The 17,371-nt window shown below is 53.4% G+C and overlaps 1 protein-coding gene across 2 annotated transcripts; it reads right to left on the minus strand.

Annotated features, from left to right (window-relative positions):
* Window positions 1-745: 745 nt before the first annotated feature.
* SLC16A1 (solute carrier family 16 member 1) lies at window positions 746-16,464 on the minus strand. 2 transcript variants are annotated; one of them, XM_042013434.1, is made up of 5 exons: window positions 16,375-16,464; window positions 7,451-7,708; window positions 3,983-4,126; window positions 2,680-3,543; window positions 746-2,273 (listed from the first exon to the last, which is right to left on the minus strand). In XM_042013434.1, the coding sequence occupies exons 2-5, from the start codon at window positions 7,665-7,667 to the stop codon at window positions 1,996-1,998; spliced, it is 1,503 nt and encodes a 500-aa protein (XP_041869368.1). In that variant the 5' UTR covers window positions 7,668-7,708; window positions 16,375-16,464; the 3' UTR covers window positions 746-1,995. The 2 variants fall into 2 exon arrangements, with proteins under 2 accessions (XP_041869368.1, XP_041869369.1); XM_042013435.1 differs by lacking the exon at window positions 16,375-16,464 and adding an exon at window positions 9,222-9,409.
* Window positions 16,465-17,371: the final 907 nt, after the last annotated feature.

Here is a 17,371-nt window from a genome sequence, read left to right on the forward strand (position 1 = left end):
GCTACAAAAACTCAGATAACAGGGGCAGCTTCCCAGGGGTGGGTTATTGTGACATGAGCCCATCCCTGCGGTCCACTAGACACCCCAACTATGAAAATACAATTACCCAGCTTTACAATATCACAGCTCAGTAACTACAACATCCTCTTGTACAAAATACTCCCCTGGCTTTATAATCTACAGTATTAAAAAAAAAACAAAAAACAACAATCCAGGCTGCTTTATGAGATATTTAGACTGAAAAAAGGTAAAAGGGGCCTTGCAGACAAGGGAGAGCAAAGAGAGTAGCTGCAATGCAGGCCCTGAACCTGCCACAACTCCCTCAAGACCACCTTCATTTAACCTCTCATTTAGTTTTAGCCCCACACAGGTGTGGTCTCACTCAGCTCAGAAGGAAACAGCACAAAGAAACAGCAAGAGCATCTGCACATCACTCAAGACTTTTAAATGCATGTCCCTCCACTTCACAATCAAGGGAGTTCTCAAGGATTTTTACAGGTTCTAAAACCAGAGTGCACCACTATGCTGTAGCCATCCCAGCTGCTAACCAAAGCCTCCTCTTCCAGCTGAAAAGGGGCATCTTACCCTCTCAGTACGTGTCCAGCTTCCACAGGGTGCTGGAGCAGCAAGTGGAGCCAGGCCCTGCCACAGGCCCATTCACCCTCTCCCCGAAATTGACCCTAAATCTATGTGATCTGGCATACAGAAATCACACTTCTAAGAAAGAAGTTCAACATTTGATGGGTAAATTGTAAAAAAACAAGTTTATTTGAAAAAACTCAGCCTCTTAACATGAATTCTGATCAACATTTACTAGAACTTGAGAGCCATTAACCTGCTCCACATACATTGAGATATTTTCCAACACTAAAAATAAAAAATAAATACATACAAATACTTTCCTCCCCCTTACGTGTCCTAGATGTGAGAGGTTCAGCATCCACCGCCTTAAGATCTCAGTTGAACAGAAGCAAGTAAAAGAGGTTTCTCTAACAGATAAAAGAGCAAAAGCAGAAAAAGTCTCAGGGATGTACCATCTCCACCCACTTCACCACTCTGCCCAGGGCAGGCACCCAAAACACTTGGCTGGATGGGGCTCCAGTGGAAACCCGCCCCACAGGCAGGATGGGGTAGCACAGCCAACAGCAGCATCAATACCAGCACCCCAACCAGAGCCCATTTCACATCACCCAGCACTGGGCTGAGAATAGGCACTACTGAGGCAGAGTGGGGAGGCAGGGGGGACCCCAACACTCCCCAAGGAAGGCTTGGGCAAGCAGGGCTGCCATGGCCCTGGAGTGGGTGACACTGCACAACAAGAACTGCAGCTGTCTTTAACCTGAATATCCCATGAGAGAACAGCTACAAAACCAGGGATTTTAAAGAACTACAGTAGCTAAAGTGTTTTCAAAACATACCTAAAAACCACCTACAGAGCCAGGAGGCATTGGGCACAGGGGTTGAGGAGCACCTTGCCCCGTGCCTGCATCTCCCCCCTCCCCCCCAAACAGAGGGCCTGCAGTAAGAAGCGTGTGAAGCAGTATTCATCCAGGGCCGGCCCTGAAGCCCATCATGCTTCAACAAATCCAGTATCCTGCTTTTTATGGCTTTTTAAAAACAAAACTCCCCAAAACACACACATATCCCCCCACCCCCCAACCCCAAGCAGAATACAGAGCTAAAGCACAGTTTAGAGTTAAGGCTCATCCAGATTCAACTAGATATGGAGACTGTAAGGCACATATTAGTACATTCATGTTACTGTTAAAAAGCCAGACTATAAAAGCCCCCCTGCTGCTGGACACATGAGGATACTGCACGTATAGTCCTGTTACCTTTGTTGAACACAGATGGAAAGACAATTCAGAGCCTGTTTAAAAATGAACACCCGGTTTAAACACTTCTCACAGCCACCCAGCGCCAGCAGAGCTCTGCCCTGGCCGCCGCACCAGGGCAGCAGCGCTTCCCCAACACTCCGGGATTAAGACCGGTCCCTCACATGCGGCTCTCCTCCTCCTTGACACCATCCTCCACACTCTTCTGAGATGAGGGTGCCACGTCATTGTTTGCCTCTTTCTGCTTCTCAGCCTCGTCAATGTTGGTCTCCTCCTCCTTCCCTTCGTTCTTCGCCTTTTCCTCTGCCTTTTGCTCCTTTGCTACCAGGCGATAGTTGATGCCCATCCCGATGAAGAGGTAGATCCCGGAGATGATCAGGACAACCCCGCAGGCCCAGTATGTGTACTTGTAGTCACCATACATGTCATTGAGCTTCCCTAAGAGACAAGAGAGGGGACAATTTAGCAAGATGCCCCCAGGGCAGCTCCAGGTCATGGAGATGTTCTCAAGAGCAGCCCAAGCCCATCACCCTCACCTTCAGGCAAGGACCTGTCCCATATTCCTTTATCCCTTGCTCTCCCCACCCTGTGCCAGGGGTTCAGACCCCACTTCCTCAGATACTGGGGTGGTCTCCTGACTGCTGCCCCAGTGCCAAGGGCTGCCCATGGCTCAAGGGAATCCACCACCACTTAGCAAGTCCAGACAGGACAGCCTGAGTAAAAGAATCATAGAATCGTTAAGGTTGAGAAAGACCTTTAAGATCATCAAGTCCAATCACCAGCCGAGCACCACCCCATTAAAACCATGTCCTCAAGTGAGTTCTCCAGGCACAGCATACCCTACCTAGCATAGGGGGTCCCAGAAGCACAGGGCAGCATTCCACGATGGTCACCAGGCCAACAGCACTGGAAAACCGCTGAGCTCCCACCAGGTCCATCAGGGTCTCAAACAGGATCGAGCTCAGCCAGCCAAAGGCAAAGCCAAAGAAGCCAGCATAAATGCAGAAGCCAGCATAGGTGGTGGACATCGGGGCCAAGAGGTGGCAAACCCCATTGTAAATCACAGAGATGGCGAAGAAATACTGGATGCGGGGTCTGATCCACTTGGTGTTTGCCACCAGTCCCATGGAAGGTCTGGCCACCATGTCCACAAAGGCCAGTATGGAGAGCAGGAAGGCTGCAGACTCACTAGCAATCTTCTTGCTCTTTGCATAATTGCTGAGGAAGACCAAGGGAGCGAACAACCCAAAGAACATGATTACATTGCCTGATAGATAGAGCAGGAAGCCCCTGTGTGTGAATAGAGACAGGTCCAAGAATTTGTTGATTGTCTGGAAGAATGAGCTCTTCTCTTTCTTGGCCTTTCCATCAATGAGGTCCGTGCTGGTGTCACCATCATCCTTTTTTCCTGCCTTCCCAGCCTCCTGCTGCACTTCTTTATTGGCCTCTTTCTTCAGCTGATCCGGCTTGGGACCTATGGGCCGCATCAGGGATCCAGCCACACAGCAGTTCAGCAGGAGGCCACCCAGGATGAGGAAGCTGCCACGCCAGCCAAATATGCCGAAGAAGAGCTGGTTGATGGGTGCCAGGGTAGAGAGGAAGACAGGACTGCCTGCCATCGCCAGCCCATTGGCCAGTGGACGCTTCTTGAAGAAGTACTTGCCGATCATGGTTAAGGCAGGATTCAAGTTGAAGGCAAGTCCGAGGCCTGCAGGAGAGAGATAAGGGGCTCAGGGCTTGGACACCCCCAGCAGCACCTAGCAGAAGGGCTGGTGGGACAAGCGGGGTTCACAGCTCCATTTCCAATTTGGAATCATGGAATCATTTAGGTTGGAAAGCCCTCCAAGATCATGGGGTCCAACCATTCCCCCAGCACTGCCAGGTCCACCATTAACCCATGTCCCCAAGTGTGACATCCACATGCTTTTTGAACACTTCCAGGGTGGGACCAGTGCCCCAGACAGTCCATTCCAACACCTCACCACCCACTTCCCAGCTGCATGAGCAGGAGTCAGCCCCTGCTGCCAGCTACAGAAAAGGCACCCAGGCACTGACAAGAACCAGATTTTATGCAAATTCAGACACATCAACTACTAATTACTGGGTTGAAGTTGCTCCTTCCACTGCCCCACTAGGGTATCACTTACCCCCTATGACCCCAACACAGAAGTAGAGCTCCTCCACTGTGTTGCAGAAGGAGGCTGCGATCAGCCCACAGCCGGAGAGGCAGCCGCCTGCGATCATGATGGGCCGGCTGCCGTACTTGTTCACCAGGATGCTGCTGATGGGACCTGGGCAAACAAAGGAGATGCGTACAGAGAGGAGTTATCTTTGCATGAGAGACAGAACACACACGCACAAGCACACTGCAGCTTTACTGCCAGAGGATTCCAGCTTTCACACAGTGATGCTTCTCCCAGTGAGGGAATGAGGGAAGGGGAAAGGGCAGGAGGTTCAGAGGCAGCTGGAGATAAGAGAGTCACAGAGTGGTTTGGGTTGGAACAGACCTTAAAGATCATCTTGTTCCAACTCCCTGCCATTGGCAGGGACACTTTCCACCAGAACAGGTTGCTCCAAGCCCCATCCAATTCAGCCTTGAACATTTCCAGGGATGGGGCAGCCACAGCTTCTTTAGGCTTCTCTGTGCCAGGGCCTCATCACCCTCAGGGAAGATTTTCTTCCTACTACCTAATCTAAACTAACCATAAGAGAGAGAGAGAATTGTTGGAGCGCAGAAAGCTTTGACTTCTCTGAGCAAGTTGCCTTGGAGCTGCCTAGGCACCAGCTGCCCCCAGAGACAGGGCTTTGGGACAGGCTGAAGCCACCTGCCCCATGCTGTACTCTGCCCTACTTGCAGCCACCCACCCACCATGGGCTGGGATCCCAGCAACAAAGCAACTGCACATCTCCTGCCAGAGGTTTCTTATCAAGACTGGACAAAGCTGTGAGGAAACATCTTCTCTGGGCACAGGTGAAGCTCCCCAGGGCTTGGGGAGAAGCAGCACTGACCCAGGAGAAGGGGTGCTTCTGTTTTCACTGCTACCCCTAAGGCAGACAGGGCCCGATTGTCCATTTAAGTGCTTCACTATCAGGAGCTTTAATCCAAAGCAAACAGTGATTAGATACTGCCAAGCATGCTCTACAGACACTAAAACATATTTAAATACACTGAATGAACATCCATTGAATATTAACAGACCTTGCTTTGCTATTAACAGACAGAGAGGTTGTCAACATGTTATTCATGGGTCCTCGGATGGTACTTGACCTTTTTGCCCAGTTTAAACAAAGCCTGGAGCAGGTTACAGGAGACTTGGCGCTGCAGAGGCTGCCCCCAGCCCCACAGCATTCTGCTCCCTGCATCTAGAGTGCTACCAGAGGCTCTAACTCAATGCCACCAGGAATGGGCCATGGCCCTGGTCCTCTGAGAGGTGGCAGCAGCAGCAGCACCCGGGAGCTGCCACATCACAAGTCCCACAGACTTCCCCACAGAGCACTCAGCACTCTGCAAAACCTGGACCTTGAACTCAGCAAATGTGATACCCCTGAACAGAGTCTAAAGGCAACCACTGCCTTTCCTCTGGGAAGTCCACCTGGGAGCAGCAGGCTCCGAAGGGCAATGGGCAGGAAGCCACCCAGCTGGGCAGTGCCAGGTACCCTGGGGCAATTTCCCCCCCACTTTTTTTTGTTTTTTTTTTTTTTTTAAGGAAAATAATCCACACCCACTCCTATTTTCTAAATTCACATGAAGCATTTTGGACTAAACATTACATGATGTAACTTGATTGCCAAAAAAATATAAGTAATGGAATCTAATCCCAACATGGAGCTGACAGGAACTGCCGCAGCTCTGTGAGATTCCATCAGCCCAGAACGTTTTTCCAGAGTATGAACTACTTTTTTGGCCTCCAAAAAAACGAGGTGTCCTAGGAGACAGGGAAAATGGGATGCACACTGGGACTGCTCCAGTGCAATTCAAACTCTGTAAAGGGTCTGGTTTCAGGAGGGAATGAGTGGGGCAGCAGCAATTCCTGTGCTCCAGCAGCTGGGGGATGAATAACAGAAAATCCTGAGATGGAAGTGATCCTCAAGGATCGAGTCCAACTCCTGGCTCTGCACAGGACAACCCCAACAATCCCACCCTCTGCCTGAGAGCACTGTCCAAAATGCTCCTGGAGCTCTGGCAGCCTTGGGGCTGTGACCACTGCTCTGGGAAGCCTGTTCAGTACCTGACCACCCTCTGGGGGAAAAAAATGCACCCAGGTCAATCTAGGGTACTCTCTGCATCCCTGCCACCAGCATACAGGCAAGTGGTTCAAGATCAGCAGCTGCTGGGATTTAATGGCAACAGCTCAGTGGAAGCAGGAGAGACAGTATCAGCATGGAGGGAGGGAAGGAGGGGGACATGGGGAGAACCACAACTCCAGGACTGGAAGAGGGAGTTCTTATCCCTGCTGCCAGGCAGCTCCAGACAGTGCCCCCAGAGGAACCAGCTCTGAGCTATCAAGAGAGGAGGAATGGCCCAGATTGGGTCTCATTAAGGCAGTTACACGGTTTACAAGCTTGTTACAACATTGGAGCAGGGAAATGTGCTGGTCGCTTCAGTAGCTGAGCGAGGACAAAGCAGAGCCTGTTCCCTGCAAAGGAAAAGCCTCGTGCTCAGCCGGGAGCTGACGTCAGCTCCTTTGGATGCACAAATGCAACAAGGCTGTGGGCAGCTTGCCAGCTGGGGACTGGCAGCAGGACAAGCTCCCATTTGCCTCTGAAGTGGCCACAACAGCAGGCTCAAAGTGTTTCTTTCAGCCCAGCACAACGCTGTGTTTGCAGGCACATACAAGACCCCAGGGTCTGGAGACCATGCTCTATGTGCTCCTCACCCATTAAAAACATGCATAAAGCACCCAGCTTGGGAATTAAAAGCCTTCAAAAGGCAGCTTCTGAAGGACAGGAGAGGGAAACTGTTCTAGCTTAGGTGGGTTTGCCTTATTCTGCTCGTGTCTCTGTACTTCCAGTGCACACTGCCATCCTCAAACAGCACGAGCTGCCTACGGCACTGCTTGGCACCAGCAAGGAGTAACATGCAGCACGAGGCTTCAGTGCACTCCAAACACAACTGAGCTGACAAGAAACTGGAGTCAGATCCCTAGATACACCCACTGCTCCCTGAATCGAAAAAAAAAAAAAAAAATTTAAAAAGATCAATGTCTTATCCAAAAGAAAGTGCCCCCAAGAGCAGGGCTGCTACATGTGGCACAGCAGCTCCCCGACCTTCAGGAGGGTGCTGGGAGCAGACACAGCATCCACAGCCTACTGTAACAAGGACAAGGGCAGAATTACACAAGTCATAATTCCCCGGAAAGATTTTACAGCTTTGTGGAGGAGGACAGATTAACCTGGTTTTTGCATTCTGGGCATTAAATGGAACTTTTTGAGCAACCTCCTTTAAGAAAACTCATTAAAGGAGGTTTTGCTCTCACATAAGGAGAGAATTCCAACTTTTAGCAAAGTTTTGTTTGTTGTCGCTACAGCCAGGTGGGAATCACAGCCCCAGCAGGAGAGCAGCATCTTGTGCTGTGATACAGGAACACATGTACCACTGCCTCCAGCCCACTTACCTCCTGCATACATTACAGCCAGCATGATGGAGGAGATCCAGGAGACTTTGCTGCTGGACGCATTGAAGATGACCTCAATCTCCTTGAAGAACACTGTGATGGATTTGGGGAAGGCATAGGAAAACCCAATGGAGATGAAGGCTCCGATGACCACAGCCCATCCCCATCCTCCTTCAGGAGGAGTGTATCCTACAGGGCCTCCGATGGCCGGTGGCATCTTCAATCAAGTTAGCGATGACTCAGTTGGGGATCAAAGATCTGCAAAGGACAAAGTGTTGTATCAGCTGAAAGCAGAATCCCTGCTCCTGGCATACAACTGCATGGCTCAAGCTCTGTTAGCAAGGCTGGCACTGCACCAGTGCCCCCACCACCTTCAGGAAAGCTGATCTGTGAGGTGAAAGCACCCTAGGATCACCAGCACACTGGGCCACCCCAAACTACATGCTCAGATTGCAGTTGGCCTTTAAGAGCCCTAGTCATCACACATTTGTGAGCGACAAATTTAAGACATGACACCCTGACCTAAGCTGGAAAGGGCAGGCAGTGTCTGTGACAGCAGCCAGTGCTCATCTGCACGGGCAGAGATCCCACAGCACCTCCAGGAGCGCAACCCCAGCACTGCAAACTCCCAGGAAGCCCCAGGCCACCTGGAGCAGGAACAGCACACCAAGGTTATTAAACACAGACACACTGAGAAGTAAATCACCATGCATGAGCCAAATAGGACACCCCTATTTCTGCTGAGAAAGGGCAGTTGGGTGTCACAGCACACCCACCACCCCTGAAGGTCAGGGGCTGTGGCTAAACTTAGTCTGAGAGGTGACTAAGGAAGGCTCCTATATGCCACCAGGGAAGGGGGAGGTGGATCCACACAGAGCAGTCCCAGCAGAGCCTGGTTCCCTGGCAGTTTGGCCCTGGCAGGGCACCTCCTGACCCAACTGCATCCAAATCCTCCTCCTCGAGCAAACAGGCTATGGCAGGTTTCACAAAGCACCCAAGTATAAAAACAATTCACCTAAAAAGCTCAAAACCAGAAGTGACTAGAAAGCAAAATAAACAGGGAAATGTCATTCAGGCTTGCTGAAGTGTGGAATCCCCTCGGAGAGGCTGAGCAGGGGAGCAATCCAGAGGCTGTCAGGGTCAGGCTGCTCATGCATGGGCCCATGCTGCAGCACAGCTGGATCACACTCCAGAGCTGCCATTACTCCAAATGAAGGCTGGTCGAGGCAGCCGAGAGCAGCACAAGCCATCCCAGCAAGGAACCATAACCAGGGCAGCTGCTCACAAACAAGGGTCACAACATCCAAAGCAACAGAAATCCACCACCAGCTCCAGAACTCCTGTGCACCCCCAGGGATTTCAGAAAGCACTTTCTGATGCACTGCAGTCCTCCCTGGCCTCACAGCCAGAGATACCCCCACCTTGCCTGCCCATATTAAGCACCCCCAGCCAAGGGGCAACATTAGGTTCCTTCACCAGAGTCCACCTCTCACTCCATAGCTCTCTGCTGCTCAGGTTTGCACTTGAAGAAAAAGCCACCTTCGAGCAGGGGAGACTTTTCCAGAGCTCCTGAGGTCATACCAGGCAGAGGGGACAACTTCAAAGCAGTGTGGGGCTGGCTCAGAGAGGTGCAGCCTCCTATTTATAGCCTACATCCGCCCCAGCTCGCAGCAATTACAATCTCATCCATGGCTGCTGACATGCCAGCATCTACCTGGCACATCCCTAGAGCACACACTACAGAACTATGGGATCCTGCCTTTTCACTCACTTCATGTCACTTGGGCGCACATCCAAGGCTGGGATCCCGGTGTCTCAGATGAAGCGCAGCTGGTGGCTCAGAGGCATTGGGAGATCCCGCTCCTACCTGGCACTGGAGGTACTGGCAGCAGTTATCTGATACAGCACCAGGTTTGCCAGAGCCACCTGACACCTGGCTGTGCTCAGGTGATGCCCCGGACCCACACAGGGTGAGAGGAAGCAAGGCACAGGAGGACAGTTTCTGTAAGCTGCTAAGACTGGTTTAGCCTGACCCAGACAATGATTTTTCACTGGCAGGGTATTTTCCTGCATCCTGGCCAGTGCAACACATGACCATCACGAGCAGCTCCAAGCCACCCGCCACTCCAACAAAGGAATCATTGACAAGACGCTGCCCCTGGCACGTCCACAGCTGAACTATGCCCAGGAGCCAGAACCCATTTTTTCTGATTTCCTCTCTGGGACTCACCAGGATGAGCCCATATCTATGGTGTCCAGCTGCAGGCAGACCCCCAGGCCAACACACACCTGTGGGCACCCACCCGGGATGAGCAGCCACCAACAGAAGTGCCAGGCTCCACAGAGACTCCCGATGGCAGTCCAGTGTCTTGGAACACAGAGCAGCCCACCCACCCACCATGAGCACTGGGAATTGCTGAACATCCCCTCCCCACACAAGCTGCACACTGGAGTTTCAGCTACCTCTTGCTTTGAGTCACACTGAGCTTTCACACCCTTCAGTGAACCTTAAAGTATCACCCAACCACACTGATTTATCCAAAACATTTTTGAAAGCTGAAACTACCTGGTGTTGGCTATAAAAACTCCCAGCAAGGAATATAATCTACTTGTGAGCACTAATTAAAACTACAGACAATAAAAGCCATCCAAGGCAAAGGCTGAGGGCGGGGGGGGGGTTCTGATGAGACACTGGGGATTTTTCCCTTTTGTTCCTGAGACATATACACTGGTTCAATTCTTCCACTGCTCCAAAATGACTGTGGCTTGGTTCACTTATTTTTTCTTCCCCTACAAGCAGCATTCCTCCTCCTGCAGGTGCTGAGGTGGCATCTCTCTGTAAAATAAAAGGCTTCTGGCAGGTTAGACATGACCTCTCTTGCATTGCTGCGGCACAATGAAAAACCTTGAGCTGAACAAGGTTTTGAGACCAAAGATTCCCAAAGTCTGACGCCAGAGAGTTTAGACGAGGAGTTCTGCATGCCACAACACTTTTCCCTGACTCACTGAAAATCCTTATTAAGAAAGACCAGTTTTAGAAAGCCCATCCTTCAACCACATTAGGTTTCTTGACAATTTCCTCCTTGCCCCCACAAAGAAGTAGTTTCAAACAAGTGAGGAAAAAAGATAAAGCACGCGTAAGGCAGCCAGCCCAACTGGAAAGATTCCCTCTTTTGCAAAAAGGTAAATTAAAAAAAAAAAAAAAAAAAAGACACTCAAAATACATAGTTATGACATTTTCAGCTCTGTTTTGGAAGAGCTGCAACATGTAAGACATGACTAGAAATCAAATTCACAGCTGCCAGGCAGCCAGCTACAGTTCGCCCTATCAGGAAATAAAATAACCATATTTGCAGTAATTAAGACTGATGAAACCAAGTAATGACTGTGAGTATCACATCTGCTCCCTATAAAAGTCCTGACTAATCTGCAGGAATGAGTAGCCTACAGCCACCCTCCTCTGCACCGCAGTAGTGAGAGCAGGAATCAAGGCAATGAGGATGGTATCATCTTGAAACAGATCCCACAAGAGACTAAAGCCCTTCCATCTCCCAGGTCCCACCCACAAGCAGTTATCCTTTCTCCAAACGGGCCTGGAACAGTATGATTTCAAGACTTTTAGTTACATAATGCAGTAAATTGCTGCACTTTTCAAAGCTCAGACTGGCAGGACTCCAGCACAGAAAGACAGAGGCTCACATTTATAAAGCACTGCAAATGCCCCAAAGTATTTCTGGGGCCAAAACTTCATAGAAGTGGCTCACACCACTCCTTTTTGGGGTCAAAGGAAGAGGGACATCCCCCCACCCAAACAGAGGCCCTCCCCAGGCACAACACACCCCTGCCTCTATTCACACATCCCTCCAGCTCAAGGCTTCTCTGGGCATACACTCAGCAGCATCTGCTGCCCTTTGAGCTCACAAAGCCTTTCCCACGGAGCAGGGATCTCAGAGTGCCTGGGGGCTGGGGCAGGGCAGGCAAGGAGCCTCAACTCTTGCTCCCATGGAGCAGGACAGGCAGAGAGCCCCATATCTTTCTCCCACAACCCATCATCAGCCTGTCCACACAGGCTTGTGCTGCTACCAGCAGAGGTTCATCTGGCATCTTCACAGGTGTGAAGTCCACAGTGGCTCATCCCAGCCCTGCTGTCTTTGCTTCCTGCTGTCTGTTCCTCCTGTGCTCCCCCAGGTTCTGAGATGGACATAGCAATGTCCAGAGCAGGATCTCCACAGCAAAAAGACATCCAGGGATATCCCAGCTATCCAACGGCCATTTAGGCCTCTCATGCCTTCATCAGCTGGACCCAGTCTTTGGCCTGTGATTGCCAACGCTGAAACACCTAGGCCAGGCAGGATGGGCACGAAGCTGCCCCTTGCTAGCAGCACAGATCGCACTCCCTGAGGGGGCTCTTCCCTCAAGCCTGCAGCAGAAAGGGGGATGCTGCTCCCCAGGAGCCTGTTCCCATCAGCCCCAGCCCAAAGAACCAGCAAGGATTAGCCACATCCACCCCTCCCAGCACAACCTCCCAAGCCCAGCTCACCACAAGAGGCTCTTCCAGTGCTCAGCACAGCGCCATAAACATCCATGGGACATTTGCCCAACATGGTGAGCTGGCAGGCCCTCAACATCCCTTCTGATCCCTGAAACTGAGATCTCATGCTGGGGAAATGAAGGGGCTGGCAATCACCAGCTGTTCACAGCCAATAACACTCTATAGCTTCAAATTTGGCCTTTTTCTGGCCTGAAGTAAGAGGAAATAGAGATTGTCAGGAGTTGAGACACCACTTTAACCAGTTTTAAGTGGGTTTAGAGCATTATGCACAGAGCTGTAATTCCATCGGGCACCCACAGCAGGGGTTTAACCTGGCAGCACATGGCCTACGTGACTCCCCAGCGCTTCCAAGGGCTCTGCACCAGGACAATAGTCAATTGAGGCCCTGCTCAGCCCCAGCCTTTGCTGCTGGGGTGAGCCAAGGTCAGCAGCACATGCAGGGCTCACTCAAGGCCAGCAGCCCGCACAGGCAAGCTCAAGGTTTTGGCCAGAAGCAGCCCAGCCCACTCAGTGCTTCTTCCCACCAGGGATGGCCAACACACCCCCAGACATGCCCTGGTCTGCCGGCCCGGTGAGCCAACACCAGCGCGCAGACAGACAGACGCCACGGGACACGGCCTTGGCAGCTGCCCTCCTCCAGCTCCCCCACTGGCAGCACGAGCCTCAACCTGCAGAGGCACAGATCAGCCTGCTCACCCCACCAGGCAGGACCACAGGCTTTCCCCGGACAGTCGCAATTGGTCTCGCTGGTGGACACAGCCCCTCAGCCCCCAAAACACCCCCAGCACGGCACAGGGCACAAAAGGCTGCAAGCTGCCCTGCAAAGTGAGATATTGGGATAGTTTGTTGGCAGCTTTGGGGGAAGCCAACCAACCAGAGAGATGAGCAGCTATTTGCATCCACCAGAGAAGCTCCCATCTGGGGCTGCCGTGCCTGACTGTTAGCATCAGCAGTGCTCAGTAAGGAACGAGCATCTTACTGATACGAGAAAGCATGAAATCAAGCTTAAGCAACCTACCAACAAGCCCAAGGGAGAAAGCCTGGCTTATTTCTACACCTGTGGTCATGGCTCTTCTACAGCCCTCTGACCCAAAACCCTGCAGCCAGAGGGGTTTGCAGGCCAGTTACAAGAACATTACGTGAATCAAGCAGCTCTTGCACGTAGACTGGGCTCACATCAGCTTCAGCCCCCAGCACAGCACCCAGAGTCCCCTCTCTAACTGTCCCCCCACCCCCACGGAAAGGGATTCCCTGGCAGCACCAGCTGCCAGCCAAGCCCCTCAGTCTCAGGAGGGGACAGAGGGTGCTCAAGCCCCTGTAGAGCATTTCCCGGTTCCCGCACAAGTCATACGCCGCGCACAAGTCATACGCCAGGACACAGAGTTGATCCTCCCCGCACCAGCGGTGCTCAGGAACGCTCCCAGGACACCCCGTGCCCGCCCGGAAATCCTCAGAATGAGAAAAATGTGGTATGGAATAGCATCAGCATTCTTTCATTAGACACCCGCAACACCAGCCAGAGACAGCTCCGCACGTCTTGGCAAAGCAAGGGGCTGCAAAATCCCAAAAAGTCACAGTCATCACCATCAAACAGAACTGGCTGTCCCTTCCCTAAGAGCAGGAGTCTGAATTTTGATCCCAGCCACTGCCACATTATTGCTACCTTCAAGCCCTCAAACCACAGATGAGGAAGCACCAGGATAGAGGTGGGACATGCACACCAAGGACGCAAAAGCACAAGGGTGGAGGTGGGAGAGGAGGTCACACCAAGGACCCAGGAGCACAGGGATGGAGGTGGGACACTCACATCGAGGACCCAGCCCTCAAACCAGGACCAAGGCAGCACTGGGATGGAGGCAGGAGAGGTGGTCACACCGAGGGCCCACTAGCACTCCAGTGATTGTGGTTTCTGTAATTAACTACAGCCCCACATGGATTTTCCTTGGCTACAGAACAACTACTCTGCAGAAGCTCTAAGGGCACATCTGAAAGTGAGTCATACCGATACCAGTGGTGAGAGGCTCCCACTTTCTTAAGTCTGTTATAGGCTGATTCCAGAGGAGGAAATAGGAAAAGCCATAAAAGCGCAACAATAGATTTGCACTACAGGGCTTAATGAGATGCACCTCCCAAGCCTACGTGCAGCTTTTCAACTCCTCATAAAGGAGATACAAAAGGACAGCATGAAAGTCACTGGGTATTTTCCACCTTAGCTGCCAGATAAATCAGGCCAACTGTGCCAAAAAGGAGTCAAGAGAAAGCACATGCGACCATTCACACTTTTTCCAGGTAACACTTAATGGAAGGGAACCATGTTTCACACCTTCCAAGGGGCCAGGACAGCCACAGGCAGCCCCACGACTTTGGGGCAGAGAGATTTGCCATACACTAGCAGAATTTGTCTGGAATTAGGAGGTCTATCACCCCAGCCATTCATCTAAGACCAAAAAAGTTCCTTCCCAACAAAGGCACCATCAGGGGCTTGGGGAGTTTCTTTACACCCAGCACATGCCAGCAACATGTTTCCTGCCCGTTTCTCAGCACTGCTCCTTTCCTTCCAGACACAGCCAAGGAAACTTCAGTGCAAAGACTCGAGGGAGAATCCAACAGCACTTAATGACCTCGCTTAGCATGAAAATGGGATGCCTGTGCACCACAAAAAGACTTAAGACTCACAGAAAGGCACAAAACCAGAATCATTATACCTGTTTTCTTGTGATGGAACTAAGAAAACCCACCTTTTTCCTCAGAAGAAACTTAAAGCCGGAGAACACGAGTAACCGTGGTGCAAAAGGTCCATCCATAAAGGGCAACGTGTGAGCACTCAGGCCATTTACTGTTCCAGGACACAAATCCCACCTCTTCTGCCGCAAATACAACTCACAATTTCATCCTGATCCTCCTGTTCACACTCCGTCCCCTTTGCCTGGATCAGCTTTCAAACCCTCAAGTGTTGTTCATTCCTCCATGATGCATTTGTGCACCCTTCAGCTGCAGTACTCCTGCCTGACCTGCAACACCCACCCTGGGTGAAGCATCCCAGCAGCATGTCTGGAGCCCAGCCCCACTGAGCTCCCCGAGCATCTCACCCTGGGGCCAGCGAACACCTGCCAAAGGCCACCAGGCTTCAACCAGAACAGACCCCAGGACCAGAGCGGGTAGGTGCTGGCTCTGGGAGCGTTCTGACAGCCCCTTGCTGCCCAGCGAGTGTGAGCTACCACCAGCCACCAGTGTACTCCAGCAGTCCCAGCTTTCTGCTGCCGGTCACCGCAACACCTCGCCGGCTGAGTGATTCACACACTGGAGGCTGGGTGCGCGCCCGAAACACGTATGGCACCATCAAGACCTTACTGCCACCTCCTCTCTGAGCAAGGCAGAAACAAGCGTTAAAGGCGCCTTTCCTGGTGCCAGAGCACGGTTCCGCAGTCCATCCCGCAAAGCCAACAGGAGATCACGGTGCCGAAGGACTTGGGTCACTCACCCACCTGAGCATCCTCGAGTGCCCGAGGTCCAGCTCTGAGCACCTACCAAGAGGAATCACCTGAAGGCCGGTATGAGCGGCATCACGATATAGTGCTCACCCAGGTGCTGCGGGCTGCAAGAGTACTCCCCATGGGGACGGGGGGTACCCCCGTGCACCCCAATACCGCAGACCCACTCCCGGGACACGGTTCCCACACAGCTCCCAGGCCCTCCTCGCCTCTATCGAGAGCCAAACATACACAGTAATCACCTCTTCCGTGCACCTCAGCGTTTATCGAGCACCCTCAAACGGTGCGGGGATCGCCCGGGGCGGCCCACAAATACACTGGGGGAGCGGCCGGGCCGAGGGAACGAGGAGCCCCCCGGGACAGGGAACCCCCACTCCGGGGCAGCTGGGCTACCCGGGCTCCCCGAGGTCACCATCGTCCATCCTCACCGTTCCCCAGGAGAAGGAAGCCGGGGAAACCCCGACCCCAAGGCGCTACTGCCAGTGAGAGTAGGGACGAAGGCGGTCGGGGCAGGCTACTGGGGGATCCTCACCACGCGGCCATACCTGAGCGGGAAGAAAACATGGCTCCCCCCTCAGTTCGGGGTCGTGGGGAGACCGAAGCGGCGGCTCCAACCCAGCCAGAAATGCCGGTATGGAACCGACCGGCCACCGAACGTACCGGCTACGCGGCCAGCCACCGGGGCGACCCCCAGCCCCGGCAACGGCCCACGACCATCACCGGCTCCAGGACCCCCAAGCAGGGCCGGGAGCGGCGGCCCCGGGTAGCGCGGAGCCGCCGGAGCGCACGGGGCCCCCAGAGCCGGCGGCCTGACCCCGAGGGCCCCGCTCGCTCGCCTGCCCGCCCGTCCCGTCGCGCCACGTGGGCCGCCCCGGCCCTACCTGCTGGTGCCGCCGCTACCGCCGACTGCGGCCGCCCCCGCCCCCGCCGCTATAAGGGGCGGAGGGGCGAGGGGGGGCGGGAGCGGGGCGTGCCCGGCCGAGCACCGCCCCCCCCGCGCCACGTGCGCCTCGCCGGCCCCCCCGACCCCTGCGAGCCCCACGGCGGGCGGGCTCGGCCGTGCGCCCCGGCACGTACCGCCCCGTCCGCTGTGGGCCCCTGCAGGCGGCGGCGGGACGGGGTTCGGGGCCGAGTGTGCCTGGAGGCCGCGCCGGATGACACTGCCCGGCGCAGCGGCAGCGCGGGACTTCCCTGAACTTGTCCCGCGGAGTGACTCGGCGCAGGAGTTCCACTCGCTGGGCAGGAACAGGAGGTCCCCTTGCCGCTCACTGCCGGGCCCTCATCCCTCCCGGGGGTCCTGCACACGCTCCCGAGAGTCCTGACCCCACTCTTGGGGTTCCTAGCCTTGCTCCCGGGGGGTCCTGACCCCCCACTCCTGGGAGTCCTGGCCGCATTCCTGGCGTACCTGGCCCTGCCCCCGGGGGTCCTGGACGCCTTCAGGTGCAGAATGCTGCACAGTGCCTATATTAAGACCCATCAGCACTTAAAAATGAATTAAAAATAAAATCCATTGCCTGACGACTGTGCTTTTGTGTTCACCACAACATTTCTGAGCGTTGCCAGCCCGCGCTAGCAGCTGTGCTCCCGCGAAGGTAAGGACTGCCGGGGGGGACATTTGTGATGGATCACAGTTATTTCAGCTGGGCCTTTGTGCCCAGGGATGTGAACAAGCTGGATGCCTTCACCATTCCACTCAGAATTTGGTTCTGCAGGATAAAACAGTCCCAGGCTCTGCGTACCCAACACCTCAGTGTGTGCTACCTTGCTGGTAGCGTGCTCCTAACCCAAGCAGAGCTCCTCACCTCTGGATGAAAACCAGCCTATGGCAGCTCTGCATCCTGTGTTCTACACTCCCCACGGGTCCCAAGTCCTGCACAA

This window comes from Corvus kubaryi, unplaced genomic scaffold (genome assembly GCF_017639235.1).
Source record: "Corvus kubaryi isolate FWS band 111438036 unplaced genomic scaffold, C.kubaryi_AGA036_p1.0 split1-37355, whole genome shotgun sequence".
Lineage (NCBI taxonomy): Eukaryota > Metazoa > Chordata > Aves > Passeriformes > Corvidae > Corvus > Corvus kubaryi.